Source organism: Pipistrellus hanaki (genome assembly GCF_964339955.1).
Source record: "Pipistrellus hanaki genome assembly, chromosome: X".
Lineage (NCBI taxonomy): Eukaryota > Metazoa > Chordata > Mammalia > Chiroptera > Vespertilionidae > Pipistrellus > Pipistrellus hanaki.
The window spans coordinates 23,395,676-23,412,528 of record NC_140524.1 but is presented as its reverse complement, the minus strand read 5'-3'; the positions used below and the strand labels follow the sequence as shown (position 1 = coordinate 23,412,528).

General features: G+C 41.8%; 1 protein-coding gene and 1 pseudogene across 2 annotated transcripts; both read left to right on the top strand.

The window, feature by feature from the left end:
* Nucleotides 1-3,353: 3,353 nt before the first annotated feature.
* On the top strand, nucleotides 3,354-3,969 carry LOC311615297 (MOB-like protein phocein; the record flags this gene model as incomplete). Its single annotated transcript, XM_084870661.1, is given in 2 exon segments — nucleotides 3,354-3,831; nucleotides 3,835-3,969. Coding segments are annotated over 2 exon segments (579 nt in total). The 5' UTR covers nucleotides 3,354-3,387.
* Nucleotides 3,970-14,505: 10,536 nt separating this feature from the next.
* On the top strand, nucleotides 14,506-16,226 carry LOC311614924 (cytohesin-3-like; annotated as a pseudogene). Its single transcript has 2 exons — nucleotides 14,506-15,202; nucleotides 15,814-16,226. The product of its transcript is annotated as a cytohesin-3-like (transcript).
* Nucleotides 16,227-16,853: the final 627 nt, after the last annotated feature.

The window sequence follows — 16,853 nt, the reverse complement described above, 5'->3', positions numbered from 1 at the left end:
GATAGTTACGTATTTGTTGTTCATAATTGTTATCTTTATTTTCTTCCTCTTCCTAAATAACCCCCTTCAGCAATTCATATAATTCTGGTTTGGAGGTGATGAACTCTTTTAGCTTTTTTTATTAGTGAAGCTCTTTATCTGTCCTTCGATTCTGAGTGATAGCTTTGCTGGGTAGATTATTTTTGGCTGTAGGTTCTTGCTATTCATCATCTTGAATATTTCTTGCCATTCCTGTCTGGCCTGCATGGTTTCTGTTGAGAAATCAGCTGATAATCCTATGGGTGCTCCTTTATAGGTAACTGCCTGCTTTTCTCTTGCTGCTTTTAATATTCTCTTTGTCTTCTGCTCTTGGAATTTTAATTGTGATGTGTCTTGGTGTGGTCCTCCTTGGATTCCTTTTGTTTGGTGTTCTGCGGGCTTCCTGGACTTGTAAGTCTATTTCTTTCCCCATGTGGGGGAAGTTTTCTGTCACTATTTCTTCCAGTATTCTTTCGGTATTTTGCTCTCTCTCTTCTTCTGGAATCCCCATAATGCTGATGTTGGTTCGCTTGAAATTGTCCCAGAGGTTTCTTACACTATCTTCAACTTTCTGGATTCTCTTATCTTCTCCCTTCTGCAGCGGAGTGTCCTCTGGCTCTTTGTGTTCTAAATCTTTGTCTTGATTCTTGCGATCTTCCAGTCTGTTTTTAGGACTTTGTATAATATTTTTTATTTCAGACAATGTTTTCTTCATTTCTAGTTGATCCCTTATTATTTCTAGTTGCTCCCTTTTCATATCCTCATAGGTCTCATTTATTTTATAGGCCTTTTTTAGGATATTGTCAAATAACCTTATAACTGTAGTTTTGAACTCAATGTCCAATCTTTTCTTTTCCTCCATCTCCTTCCTTTGTGTCCTTCCTCTTGTCTTCATTTTAGTTGTTTCTCTGATTTGATGGAATAGTTTTGTGTGCTAGGTGTTCTGGTAGAGCCCAGTAGCACAGCTTTCCCAATTACCTGCGGTGGAGGTAATTGGTGTAGCCCTTTGAGGGCAGTCTTGTTGTTAAGCCTTGCTTATTGTTGGTATCACTGGGATGCGTTGATCTCCAAGCCAATTGGCTGTGAGAATCAGCAGTGTCTCAGCTAGGAGGGCTTCTGTACTCCACGTAGATAGGGCAGGGTCTTGGGTGGCACAGACAATCTTTGGTTCCCTGTCAGTCTCGCCTTAGAAAAGACCTGTTTGTGGAGAGTTTCGGAAGATTGGTTGCAGGTACGCGCACCTCTTTGGTAAAGGTGCAGACAAGCTTTGGATTCTGGCCAGTCCCTCCTTAGAGAAAGCCAGCCTCTGAGAGAGCTTCTGTGCTCAGCCACAGATGGGGCAGAGTCTTGGGTTGGTGCAGACAAACTTTGTTTTCCCTTAGGCTCCTCACCAAGTCCCACAGTAATGACCTCTGGCTTCACACACCTCCAAGAGATCTCTGCCCGCTGCCTGACAGTCTGGCCTCTCCCTGTCTGGGGCCGTCTATCAGAGCAATAGGCTGATTTTATTTTCCTCTGGAACAAGAAAGTCAGCCAAGCGTTAGCTGTTCGCCCTCTCCGCGCACCAAGAGTAAGCCAGTAGCGAACTCACCCCGGCCCTCTCTGTGCGCCGGGAGTAATCCAGCAGCAATCTCGGTCCCGCCCTTCCTCTCCCTGCGCTGGGAGTAAGCCAGTGCCTTTTCGCGCACATAGTTCTCAGTACCTTCACAGTTCCTGAGGTTCAGCTTGCCTTCTCTCTCCTTCACAGACGGCAGAGCCTCCTTTCAGCTAGCCATCTGGCGCTTCAGGGCAATGCCTCCCCTGTTTTCCAGTTCTAAATTCAAATTTGTTGTGGTAGGCTGCATTCGGGTGTCTACCCTATGCCGCCATCTTGGTTTTTCTCCTGTTCCTCAGATTTTTAATTCACTTGATTTTTAGATTCACTTGTTGATAGATATGTATTTGTTGTTCATAATTTTTATCTTTACTTTTTTTCTTCTTCGTCTTCCTCTTCTTGAAGAATACATTTCAGCATTTCATATAATACTTGTTTGGTGGTGATAAACTCCTTTAACTTTTTCTTATCTGTGAAACTCTTTATCTGCCCTTCAATTCTGAATGATAGCTCTGCTGAAGAGAGTAATCTTGGTTATAGGTTCTTGCTATTCATCACTTTGAATATTTCTTGCCACTCACTTCTGGCCTGCATAGTTTCTGTTGAGAAATCAGCTGACAATCGTATGGGTGCTCCCTTGTAGGTAATTAACTGCTTTTCTCTTGCTGCTTTTAATATTCTTTCTTTGTCTTTCGCTCTTGGCATTTTAATTATTATGTGTCTTGGTGTGGTCCTCTTTGGATTCCTTTTGTTTGGGGTTCTGTGCTCTTCTTTTGGTACTCCCATAATTCTGATGTTGTCCCAAAGGTTCCTTACACTATCTTCATATTTTTTTATTCTTTTTGCTTTACTGGTTGAGTGTTTTTTGCTTCTTTGTATTTCAAATCTTTGACTTGATTCTTACAATCCTCTAGTCTGCTGTTAGATCTCTGTATAATATTTTTTTATTTTAGTCAATGTATGTTTAATTTATAGTTGGTCCTTTCTCATATCCTCAAGGGTCTCACTAAATTTATCAGCCTTTTCTAGGAAATTCTTGAAAAACCTTATAATGGTGGTTTTGAACTCTATATCCAGTCGTTTGCTTTCCTCCATTTCTTTCATTTGTCATCTGTTTCTTTGTCTCTGCATTTTGGCTGCTTCCATGAGTTGATAGAGTGGCTTTGTGTGCTAGGTGTCCTATAGGGCCCAGTGGCTCAGCCTCCCCAGTTACAGGAGGTGTACACTCTTGGTGCAGCCCTTTGTGGGCTGTGTACATAGTCTTGTTGTAATTAAGCCTTGATTGTTGTTGGTATCACTGGGAGGAATTGACCTCCAGGCCAGTTGGCCGAATCAGCTGTGTCTCTGCTGGGAGAACTTCTGTTCTGGAGACACCCTTATGAGACAAGACTTGCAAAAGCCTCTGTGCTCAGCTTGGATGTGGCGGGGTCTCAGGGCAGAGCAGACAGCATTGGTTTCCTATCAGCCCTGCCCTAATAGGCCCTGTGTCTCAGTGTCATGTGGTAATTGCTGCAAGCACCTCTGAGAGAAAGGATGTCCAAATGCCAGATTACGCTCAATCCCACAGAGACATCCTCTGGAAGTCAGATATCCCCTGAGGGATCCCAGATTGGAGAGGGTGCAGGTCCAACTGAGGGACAACCCCCGCTCCCCTAGCATGAGTTTCATGCACCAGGCCACTACTATTATTATGGAATCACACTCTTTCCATTTTTCTAATCTGAGGTTCATAGTTGCAGGATTTCTATACTTGGCCTGATGAATTCTTTCATGAAATGGACAGTACACTAGCTGCGCAGCAGTATATTCAACAGAACATAAGAGCAGATTGTTCCAATATTGTAAAAATTCTTGAGCCACCTGAAGGCCAAGATGAAGGTGTATGGAAGTATGAACATTTAAGGCAATTCTGTCTTGAGCTCAATGGACTTGCTGTTAAACTTCAGAGTGAATGCCATCCAGACACATGTACTCAGATGACAGCAACTGAGCAGTGGATTTTTCTTTGTGCAGCTCACAAAACTCCAAAAAAGTGTCCTGCTATAGACTATACTAGACACACACTTGATGGTGCTGCATGTCTTCTGAATAGCAATAAATATTTTCCCAGCAGGGTTAGCATAAAAGAATCATCTGTAGCAAAACTAGGATCAGTATGCTGTAGGATTTACAGAATATTTTCATATGCTTATTTTCATCATCGGCAGATATTTGATAAATAAAAAAATGAAACATTTTTGTGTCATTGGTTTACTAAATTTTTGATGAAATATAATTTGATGTCCAAGGATAACCTAATTGTACCAATTTTAGAAGAGAAAGTTCAGAATTCAGTTTCTGGGGAAAGTGAAGCATGAAGGGAATCATATAGAAAAAAAATGTACTGATCACATAATAAACATTAATTATTTACTGTATATATATCATTTTAGACATAGCAATCATGTATCCATATTATAGCCTCTTTGTTTAGTATAGGTTTTTGTATGCTGAGTGTTGCCTTTTAAAATGGGAAATACTTTTTAAGTTATTCATGAGTTATATATTCACCAGTGTAGCACTCATGGTTTTCAAATAAGATTAGTATTATCTGTTTATAATGCCTGTTAATAAAAGAATTTACAGTTTGGTAAAATTGCCGCTAAACAATCATTGGATCACAATCCTCATCAAATAAACTCATCTATAAAAAGATGAGTGAGGCCGAGACCTGTTTGGCTCAATGGATAGAGCATCGGCTTGGGGACTGAAGGGTCCCGGGTTCAATTCCGGTCAAGGGCATGTACCTTGGTTGCGGGCATATCCCCAGTAGGGGGTGTGCAAGAGGCAGCTGATCGATGACTCTCGCTCATCGATATTTCTAACTCTTTATCTCTCTCCCTTCCTCTCTGTACAAAATCAATAAAATATATTAAAAAAAAAAAAAAAAGATGAGTGAGTTTGAGGTTTCGCACAAGCCACTTACTAAAGAAATAGTAGTTTTCTTTTGGTTTTACTCATGAGTTTAGTTAGTCTAAAAAATTCTGTAGCACATAGTTTAGTCTTAACTATTAACTTTTCAAAAATTAGCTGAAAGTGTTTTAAAATTCTGTTTATAGTTTTTGATATACATATATGATTATGTGTATGTCCAAATACAAATCAAATGAAGCATTAGTAATACTGAAATAATCTTAATACTACATAAAGTAAATTCTAGACCCATATACTTGGAGAGGATTTATTTTTTGTGACAGTGGACTGTTACATATAAGATGGTGATAATAGTAAATGCATAAATGATGTTCCCACTGCAAACCTACTCTGTCCTTCCCTTCTCATTTCCCTTCACTCCCTCCCCAAATACATTGGCTGAGAAGCTTTTCACTAGACTGAGCTAGTGGTAGCTTTACCTATTTATATTGTATTAATTGCTTACAGACTATATCTCATATTAGCAATTACACTACAGGAGAAATGTATCTGCATAGGCTCTTGCTTATCTTTGTTTTGCTAAATTGCTCTAACTACTTGGAAAAGTTTTAAAACTAGTTTGACTCTCTCTGTTAGTAATATTCTTTTTATCTAACCATCAAGGCAGCATTTAAATTGAGTTGAAAAAAGATTGTAGTATTTAGTTTATGACCCATCCCTACAAAGTTTATGTTTGAATTATATGCACATGTGATTTTTTTTTGTAAGAATTTATAGGTTCCAGGGGTGCTGATGAATGGTATTACTTAATTTAGACTTTGTAATAATTCAGTGTCTTAAGGATTCGACTGCAAATTTTACAGTCTTATACTGAATATAGTTTTTAATAAGGCACTGGAGTTCTGATTGCTAAACTGGTTATAATGAGGCTCGGTTATAGGCTAGAAAATTGTACATGTAGTGAAAAAAATGTATAATTCCATCTCTTGAACAGAGTTAAGCATGGGGAACTTTTTATTTAAAATGGTTATTTTGAAATGAAGATGAAAATGTATTCATCTTACCAAAAGATAGATATAGAGACAGTATATCAACAAGCAGACTGTCAAATTATAGCGGGGAGGGGAGGAAGATCTGGGGGAGATAATAGATCAACCAAAGGACTTTTATACATGCATATAAGTACAACCAATGGACACAAAACTCTGGGGAGGGAGGGGATGTGTGGGAGGGAGGAAGGGGGGGCAAAAAAAATCAATAAAATATATTAAATAAAAAAAAAATAATAAAATAAAATAAAAATATATTCATCTTAGTTTGTTTATTTTTTTCAAAATTGAGGACATATTTTATCCTACCTAATAAAAGAGTAATGTGCAAATTAACCATCACTCTGCTACACCCACAAGCCATGCCCACCAGTCATGCCCACCAACCAATCAGAGCAAATATGCAAATAAACCCAACCAAGATGGCTACGGACACAGAGAGGCTTGCATTTCCCAGGCAATATAAGAAGCCAAACTTTCTGCCTGCTCTTGATGGCCTAGGCCTCCACTCAAGGCTACAAAGTTTCAATTTTAGAAGGTAAACAAATCCAAACAGAAATGGTGGCAGCCACGGAGCTGGAGAGAGCAGGCTAGGGTTGCCCCTGGCAATGGAGGAAGCAAAGCTTTCCACACACTCTGGCTGGCCCAGGCCTCTGCTTAAGGTTACAAACTTTCAATTACAGAAGGTACATAAGTCCCAATAGAAATGGCTGCCAGCCACAGAGTGAGCAGGAAGCTTGGCTCCAATCCAGGCTACAAAGTTTCAATTGTAGAAAGTAAATAGATTCCAGATACCAGGGCCTCCACTTGGGTCACCAGGGGGCATGGCCAGCTTGCAAATCACCACAGGCCCCTCGCCCAGGCTGCCCCATATCCCAAGGGAATCCCCACCTTGATCCGGGACACCCTTCGGGGCCAACCATCTGGCCCCCACCTATGCACCAGGCCTCTATCCTATCTAATAAAAGATTAATATGCAGATTGACCATCACTCCAACACACAATATGGCTGCCCCCGTGTGGTCAATGATCCTGCTCCTATGTGGGCACGAGATGGCCACCACAAGATGGCCAGCAGGAGAGGGCAGTTGGGAGGGACCAGGCCTGCAAGGGAGAGCAGTTGGGGGCAATCGGGCAACCAGGAGAAGGCAGTTGGGAGGCACCAGGCCTGCAAGGGAGGGCAGTTGGGGGTGATAAAGCCTTCAGGGGAGGGCAGTTGGGGGTGACCAGGCCAGCAGAGGAGGGAAGTTGGGGGCAAACAGGCTGGCAGGGAAGCAGTTAGACATCAATCAGGCTGGCATAGGAGTGGTTAGAAGGTGATCAGGCTAGCAGGCAGAAGCGGTTAGGGGCAATCAGGAAGGCAGGCAGGCAGTCAAGCAGTTGGGAGCCAGCAGTCGGATTGTGAGAGGGATCCCAGATTGGAGAGGGTGCAGGCTGGGCTAAGAGACACCCCTCCACCCCCACGCACAAATTTTGTGCACCGGGCCTCTAGTATCATATAATGAGACAAGTATGTACTGCAGTAAAGGGAATAGTAGCATTCTGAGGGTGTGTATGTATCAATGCCTTTCTGAGCTGCCAGTGTGTTTGGTTTTGGCGCAGCTCTGTCCTCTTAGCCAGTCATTCTTTTTCCCCAATCCACAACTATCCTTTAAGAGCTTTTACGGTCACAGAGAAAGGTATGTTGACTTTGAAATTATACATTTATATTAATGTCACTATAAACCTATAGGGATATTAATTTTTACACAAACTTCTAAATATTGAGAGACTAAACTACTAAGTTAATAAATTATATACAGCAATGTAGCTGTTCTCTCAAAAGAAAGAAAGAAAGAAAGAAAGAAAGAAAGAAAGAAAGAAAGAAAGAAAGAAAGAAAGAAAGAAACCATCAACAAGAAAGCCCACTGTATGGGAGAACATATTTGTAAATGTTATCACTGTTAAAGGTTTAATCTCCAACATCTATAGGCAACTTATACAACTTAATAAGAGGAAGATAAATGACCCAATAAAAAAATGGACAATGGACCTAAATAGTATCTTTTCGAAAGAAGACAGAAAGAAGGCCAAGAGACACATGAAAACATGCTCAAAGTCACTAATTGTCCGAGAGATGCAAATCAAAACGACAATGCGGTACCATATCACACCTGTCAGAATGGCTATCATCAACAAATCAACAAACAACAAGTGTTGGTTAGGATTAGGAGAAAAAGGAACCCTCATGCACTGCTGGTGGGAATGCAGACTGGTGCAGCCACTGTGGAGAACAGTATGGAGTTTGCTCAAAAAACTGAAAATGGAACTCCCATTTGACCCAGTAATCCTGGTCTTGGAATATATCCTAAGAAACTGGAAACACCAATCAGAAAGGATATATGCACCCCTATGTTCATAGCAGCACAATTTACAATAGCTAAGATTTGGAAACAGCCTAAGTGCCTGTCAGCAGATGACTGGATCAGAAAACTATGGTACAGCCGAAACCGGTTTGGCTCAATGGATAGAGCGTCGGCCTGCAGACTGAAACATCCCAGTTGGATTCTGGTCAAGGGAATGTACCTTGTTTGTGGGCACATCCCCAGTAGGAGGTGTGCAGGAGGCAGCTGGTCAATGTTTCTCCCTCATCGATGTTTCTAGCTCTCTGTCCCTCTCCCTTCCTCTCTGTAAAAAAACAATAAAATATATATATATTTTTTAAAAAAATAAAACTATGGTACATCTACACAATGGAATACTATGCTGCCATAAAAAAGAAGGAGTTCTTAGCATTTGCAGCAACCTGGATGGAACTGGAGAACATTATGCTAAGTGAAATAAGCCAGTCAATGAAAGAAAAATACTACATGATCTCATTCATTTATGGATAATAAAGGAGATTATAAACTGATGAACAAAGAACAAAAAGATAGATACAGAGGCAGTAAAGCATCAAACAGACTCTCAAATTACAGCGGGAAGGTTAGGGAGAGGTGGGGGAGATAAGAGATCAACTGAACGACTTGTATGCATGCATACAAGCATAATCAATGGACGCAAAACACTGGGGGTGAGGACATGTATGAGAGTTGGTGGTAATGGCAAGATATGTACACTTATAATACCTTAATAAAAAAATAAAAAAATAAAAACAAAACAAAAAAACAAACAAAAAAATGTAATCCTAGAGGCCCACTTGCATCTACACCAGCCCTCTCTGCGTGTCCCATCACAGCATGGCCACTGCCAAGCGTTTTCCCACACTCCTGCAACTGGAGCAGCGGGGAGGGGTGCCATTCCAGGTGTTGGGTGACAACGCAAAGCAGCCCTACCAGTTCCACATGGAGTACCTCAAGAGCCTGAAGACAGTTTGCCTCAATGTTTGGCTGGAGGAAGCTATCTTCGGCCCCGGCAATAGCACATTATGCAAGTCAAGTGTGTGTCTCAGACCCTGCTTCACATTAATCAGTGGGACCCTGAAGGCAAGGCTGAGATCTTGATATTTGGTCAGCCTTCTTACCAAAAGGATGTGTCCAAGATGATCATGAACTTAGCTCACTATCACTGCCAACCCCGGGCACAAGGCTTGCATTATAATGCTGTCCAGCACGCCGAGCTCCGGAACATCTCCGCTGCAGCCTCGATAGCTGCGATCCAGGCCTCCCCCAACAAAGACTGGGTGGCCAAGATCCAGCGGTCCCTGGCGCTGTTCAAGAGAAGGCAACCCAGCGGCCGCCAGACGCTGTCGGCAAGATAGCGACCCAGTTGTTCCCCAACACAGTCTAGGAGGCGGCTACCCGGAGCTCCCCCAACACTACCCAGAGCCCAGTTCCCAGATTTTGAAGGCATTTGGGGCCTTGGAGCTCGAGCCAGGCAAGGTTCAAGTGAAAACCCCCATCTGGAGCCCTACGCTAGGTCCTGCTTCTGCTGCAGAAGCTGGGGGAAGCAAAGGGTGGTGTAGATTGTTCTTGGTTTCCCCTCCTCACCCCCATGTTAAATGTTAAATGTTTGCAAGCACAAATCTAAAAAGTTGTAACAAAAGAATCAAATTTCCTTAATAAAGAACTGAATTTAAAAATAATTTTTTAAAAAATGGAATCCTAGGAAACTGCTGGTGAGAATGGAGACTGGTGCAACCATTGTGGAAAACAGTATGGAGTTTCCTCAAAAAATTAAATATGGAATTGACATTTGACCCAGTCGTCCCACTTTTAGGAACATATCCTAAGGAACCTGAAACACCAATCAGAAAGAATCTATGCACCCCTATGTTCATAGCAGCACAATTTATAATAGCTAAGATCTAGAAACACTCCAAGTGCCCATCAGTACATGAGTGGATAAAAAAGCTATGGTACATTTATATGATGGAATACTATGCAGCAGTAAAAAAAAAAAGAGAGAAAAAAAAGGAGTCTCTTACCCTTTGAGACAGCATTGAGGGACCTGGAGAGTATCATACTAAGTGAAATAATTAAGTCAGAGAAAGATGAGTATCACATGATAGCACTCATATGTGGAACCTAAGTAACAAAATAAACAGATGAACAGAGTGGATCCAGAGAAGCATGGAACAGAGTGTGAATCCTCAGAGGGAAGGTGGCAGAGGGTAGTTGGGTGGGAGGCAATGAACCAAAGACATTGTATGCATATATGCGTAACTCATGGACAAAGACAACAGGGTGCTGAGGGCTGGTGCAGAGGGGGAGTGGGGGATGGAAGGGTTTAATGGGTGAAAAATAGAACATAATTAATACTTTAAATCAAAAAACAATTATTAAAAAAAAAACACTTGGGATCATAAATGCAGCCTATTTTAGAGGAAAGCATCAATAATTAAAATATTCTGTACTCTGTCTCTTCTCTATGAGACCATATCAAAATGTCCTCTTTAAATGACTCTAACATTCCAGAATGCTATTCTTCCTTCATTGTTACTTCCAACTTTGCTCATTTCCCAAAAAAAAAAGAAACTACTTACCCTTTCTGAACTTCATTATCTGTAAAATGAGGCTAATAAGAGTATCTTTTTTATAGAATGGTAAGTTTATATGTGCATATATATTTTTATTACCTATCTATGTATATGTATATGTATATGTATATGTGTATGTGTATGTATTTGTATATGTATATGTATATGTATATGTATATGTATATGTATATGTATATATACATAAAATCTATCTCTGTGCACATCCACAGACATAATGTTTGCTGGATGCCAGGCACTGCTCTGAGTGTTTTACATACATTGTTTTATTTTAATTCTTTTACAGCCCCAAATCCTATCACCCAAGAATATGCATGAGACATCTTTATAATACAAAATATTTGTTGTTTATCTGAAATTCAAATTTAACTGAGCATCCTGTATTTTATCTGGCAGATCAACCTAGAGTAAATGCCTAAGAAATATTTGTGGTAATAAAAGAGTGAAAGAGGAAGAGAGGAAAAAATAAAAGAGGGGAAGAAGGGAGCTAGTTTGTCCATTAGTGGAGCATGAATAGAAAGAGTTGCAGGCATGAATGATATGGTAGATTTGTTAAGACCTAGAAATCACAAAAAAAAAAAATCTGGCCTTAACATTACTTCTTACTATTTTCTTTCTTTTTTCCCCAATTTTATTGAGGTATAATTTACTTTATCACATTGTATAAGTTTCAGGTTACAACATAACAATTTGATATTTGTATATATATTGTGAAATAATAACTACAGTAACTTAGCTAATATTCATCACCTCACATAGTTACAACTTTTCCTTATAGTGAGAACTTTTAAAGATCTACTCTCTCAGCAACTTTCAAATATGCAATACACTATTGTTAGCTATAGTCACCATATTGTACATTACATCATCACAATTTTCATATTTATATAGTACAAGGTAAATAGTTGCTTCCCCCTTTTTTGTTAAAATTTCTGCCCTTGTGTGATAGGAAAAAGGTATTAGGTCAGAAGCCTTAATTCTGGTCTTTTAAACTCATTGGGACAAAATGCTCCAAGGAGGATATGATGATAGCATTTTTTGTTTGTTTGTTTTTGTTTGTTTTAGTGGAGGACAAAAGAAATTAACAAAAGATAAACCGGTTCTGTGTCTCAGATACTAGGAAAGTATTATTAAAAATAGAGTTTTAAAAAATTGTTTAGCCCTAGCTAGTTTGGCTCAGTGGATAGAGCATCGGCCTGTGGACCGAAGGGTCTCAAGTTCAGTTCTGGTCAAAGCCACATGCTGAGGTTGCAGGCTCAATCCCCAGTAAGGGGTGTACAGGAATCAGCCAATCAATGATTCTCTCATCATTGATGTTTCTTTCTCTCTTTCCCTCTCACTTCCTCTCTGAACTCAATAAAAAATATTTTTTAAATTGTTTAAAACACATTTCTGTAAACCAGCATAATCTCAGTTTTCAAGTTGTTATGGTGAAAAATATGTTAAGAGACTGTACCTAAAATTCATGCAGTAGAATATTTAAATGGGGAAGTCACTATAAATGGTAAAGTATTGGGTCGGCAACTAAGTAATTGCGGATTTTTTAAAGAAAATCAAAGACAATTTTTTCATGGAACTAAATAACTTTATTCTGTAATGTATTGCCTATTTTTATCAATGACCTTTTGCCATCTTTCAGGCAGCATCATAATCCCACGTTCAAAAAACTTCTGGTTTTTATTAGCAAAAAACTGAATCAGGTACGATTTGATATCATCATCATTATTGAAATTTTTACCATTCAAGGAGTTTTGTAAAGATCGAAACAAAAAGTAATCAGATGGTGCAAGGTCAGGACTATATGGTGGATGTGGCAAAACATCCCAACCAAGCTCCATTAATTTTTGCCGAGTGACCAAAAATGCGTGTGGCCTTGCATTGTCATGATGGAATACAACACCTTTTCGATTTGTCAATTCGGGCCGCTTTTCTTCAACTGCATTGTTTAATTTCATTAGTTGTTCAATGTAGACATCAGAATTGATCGTTCGGTTGGGTGGTAAGAGTTCAAAGTAGACAATTCCTTTGTAATCCCACCAAACTTATAACAAAACCTTCTTTTGATGAATATCAGCTTTTGATGTTGTTTGAGTTGGTTCACCTGGCCTGCTCCACGATCTTTTCCACTTGATATTGTTGTAAACAACCCATTTTTCATCGCCAGTTATCAGTCGTTTTAAAAATGGATCATTTTCATTACGTTTCTTTAGCAAATCGCAGCTGCTAATGCGTTGCGTTAACTGTGATTCTTTCAGTTCGTGAGGAACCCATGTATCGAGTTTTTGAACATAGCCAAGTTGTTTTAAGTGATTTTCAATGCATGTATGTGATACATGAAGCTTCTCTGCAATCTCACGTGTTGTACTGTGACAGTCCAAATTGATTATTGCTTTGATTAGGGCGTCATCAACTTCAACTGGACTACCAGAGCGTTTTTCATCTTTGAGTGAAAAATTACCAGAACGAAATTTGGCAAACCAATTTTGACACTGCCGTTCTTTTAAGGCTTTGTCACCATAAACAGCACATAACTTTTTATGAGCTTGCGATGCGTTTTTCCCTTTGAGGAAATAAAAAAGCAAAATATGACGAAAATGTTCCTTTTGATTTTCCATTTTTCAACGAACGCCAAACGAAAACTACAAAACAGATCAAAAAACTTTTTTTACTGATTAAAAGCTGAATAGCCAACTATCAAATAACAAAATGTGTTTTACATTTGTACTACGTCTGCAAACCTAAAAATTCAACTGAAGCCATATATGTGTGAAACCCGCAATTACTTAGCTGCCGACCCAATAGTATTTACATGTTGTCAATTCAAATGCCACCATGGTAACTTTGAATGGGAAGAAATCCTGGCTTGCATGCCTCTTATGGTCATTTTATGTTATTTTTTAACTAGAGGCCCAGTGCACAAAATTCATGCACAAGTACGGTCCCTAGGCCTGACCTGTGATCAGGGCCATCTTCCCTGGCTGCCCACAGCTGGCCCCACCCCATACTGCTACCCAACCCCAGTTCCCCATTTGCCATCGGGCAATGAGAGCCTTACAGCCAGGGGGAAAGGACCAAGAGGTCAGCTGTTCCCACCCACTCACCAGCCCTGCCCCCACAGCAGATTGCCCTCTGTGTGTGGGATTACCAGCAGGGCAGAGGCCTTGGCCTGGTGCTGTCCACATCCCCTGCCACCCACCCCCAGTTCCCTGTTTACCATTGGGTGATCAGAGCCTGCCAGCCAGGGAAAGGGACCAAGAGGTGGTCAGAGCATCTAATAGTGACTGGTTGAGCGGTCATTCTGGTTGTTTTGCCATTAGAGTCAATTTGCATATTGCCCTTTTATTATATAGGATAGCAGCCAGGTGCACAGATAGGGGCCAGCCGACCTGTCCTGATGGGGGCCCCAGATAGGGGTGGGGAGACCTACTTGGGGGTGGAGCCAGTCAAGACAAGGGAGGTGGGGTGGGAGTCCCCACTGGGGGCAGGACCTGCCTGGATAAGGGGCCAAGGGTGGTTTATAAGCCAGCCATGCCCCCAGGGTGAAGATCCCCACTCCGGGGCAGGGCCAGCCAGGGCAAGGGGCAGCAGTCATTTTAGTCTCCAGTTGTTCTGGTTGTTCCGCTATTTCAGTCACTGAGCTTTTATTATATAGGATTGTATTTATTGGGGTAACGCTGGTTAACAAAATTATATAGGTTTCACATTTCCACAACACATGATCTGTACACTGCATTATGTGTTTACCACCTTGAGTCAAGACTCTTTCCATCACCATTCACGCCCCATGCCTTCCTCCATCTATCCCTAAACTCCTCCCCATATGAATCACCACATTGTTGTCTGTGTCCATGAGGTTTTTCTCTTTTTTTTTCTGTTTTGCTCAATCGCATGACCCTCTCACAGCGGTGGCGGTGGCGTCGAGGGTGGCGTGCCTGAAGACCTCTCCTCAGAAGAGAGGGAAGAGCTTCTAGACATCATCGAGAGATTGAAGTATGAGATCTCTGAGGTCATGACCGAGATCAACAACCTGACATTGGTGGAGGAGAGCAAAACGTCTCAGAGGAACAAGCACATCGCCATGGGACCATGGGACGGAAGAAGTTCAACATGGACCCCAAGAAGGGCATCCAGTTTCTGATGGAGAACGGCCTGCTGCAGAGCGCCTGGAGGATGTGGCGCCGTTCCTATTCAAAGGCGAGGGCCTGAACAAGACCGTCATCGGGGACTACCTGGGGGAGCGGGATGAGTTTAACATTAAGTGCTCCAGGCTTTTGTCGAGCTCCACAAGTTTGCTGATTTCAACCTCGTCCAAGCCTTAAGGCAGTTCTTGTGGAGCTTTAGGCTCCCCGAGGAGGCCTAGAAAATCCACTGCATGATGGAGGCGTTCGCGTCTCGCTACTGCCTGTGCAATCTGGTGTCTTTCAGTCCAAGGGCACGTGCTACGTGCTGTCCTTCGCCATCATCAAGCTCAACACCAGCCTGAACAACCACAACGTGCGGGACAAGCCCACCGCTAAGCACTTCGTTACCATGAACCACGGCATCAACAAGGGCAGGGACCTGCCCAAGGAGCTGCTGTGGGACTTGTAGGAGAACATCAAGAATGAGCCATTCGTTATAAGTATATTTCCAGTAGGACATGATCTCACTCATCTAGGGGAAATGGTGAACAACATAGACTGATGAACAAGAACAGACTCAGAGATAAGGAGCCATGGGTCAGACTGCTGGACCTCAAAGGGAGAGTGGGGATAAAAGGGAGAGATCAACCAAAGGACTTATGTGCAGACATATGAGCCTAACCAGTGGTCAAGGACAATAGGGGGTAGGGGCATGAGTGGGGGGGGGGGATTGGAATGGGGGGTTGAGGACAAATATGTGATACCTTAATCAATAAAGAATGGTTTTTTTAAAAAAAAAAAAGCAACAGAAAAGAAGAAGAAGAAGAAGAAGAAGAAGAAGAAGAAGAAGAAGAAGAAGAAGAAGAAGCAGCCATTCGCCAAAACCGGTTTGGCTCAGTGGATAGAGTGGTGGCCTGCAGATTGAAGGGTCCTAGGTTTGATTACGGTCAAGGGCATGTACCTTGGTTGCTAGCACATCTCCAGTGGGGGGTGTGCAGGAGGCAGCTGATCGATGTGTCTAACTCTCTATCCCTCTCTCTTCCTCTCTGTAAAAAATTACATATATATATATATATATATATATATATATATATATATATATATATATATATATGCCATTCAAGATCCGGAAGGACCTGATTCACATTCTTCAACCCTGATCTCAAGGACTGCCTCCTGACACTGGGGGCACACGTGAAGACCTGGAAGCGGCGGTGGCTCACCCTCACAGACAACTGCCTCTATTACTTGGAATACACGACAGATAAGGAGCCGCAGGGGATCAACCCCCTGGAGAACCCCAGCATCCCGGAGGTGGAGGACCCTCGGAAGCCTCACTGTTTGAGCTTTATAACCCAAGCCACAAGGGGCAGATCATCAAAGCTGCAAGACGGAGGCGGATGGCCGCGTGGTGGAGGGCAATCACGCGATGTACTGCATCTCGGCCCCCAGCCCGAGGAGAAGGAGTGGATGAAGTCCATCGGAGCGAGCATCAGCAATGACCCTTTCCACGACATGCTGGCCCACTGAAAAGGAGGATTGCCAATAATAAGTAGCTTTCCTCACCTGAACAGGTAAAAAAAAAAAAAAAAAAGTAAAAACCAAAACCTCACAGCAGAGGGAGGGGCACTCGGCCCCTCCTGCCAGCCCTCGGGCCTGCACAACCATGTCCATGTCCTCCTCGCGGTTCCCTGTGGCAGCAGGGCCTGGGAGTTGAGCCGTGACAACCCACGCAGCAGACTGGGGCGCGAGGTCTGCCAAGGAACCTCGCTCGTACTAGTCGCTACACGTGCTCATTCATGATGGTGTTCACTGTTCTAGAAGCTTCTGTTTTATATCAAAACAGGAAAGAAAAGCTACCACTTTTTTATTCAGATTTTTTTCTCAGATATATAGGACTACAGTTATTATATTATGCAAGATACTAATTATGAAATTATGAAAAGATACTAATAGTATTTTTAGAATGGCAGCTATAAATGTAACTCCCGCCACAAGTATATACTGTGCACTGACAAGAAGTGATGCAGACACTATATATGCAGCAGCCGGGACAGGCACTGTGCTGGGGCGCCCTCATCCCTCCTGGGACAGGGAGGGCCCAGACTTGGTGGCCCCTTCAGATACTTTCTAAAAAGGCCCATCAGTAAAATTTATGATTGGGGGCATTTGTCCCATAACTG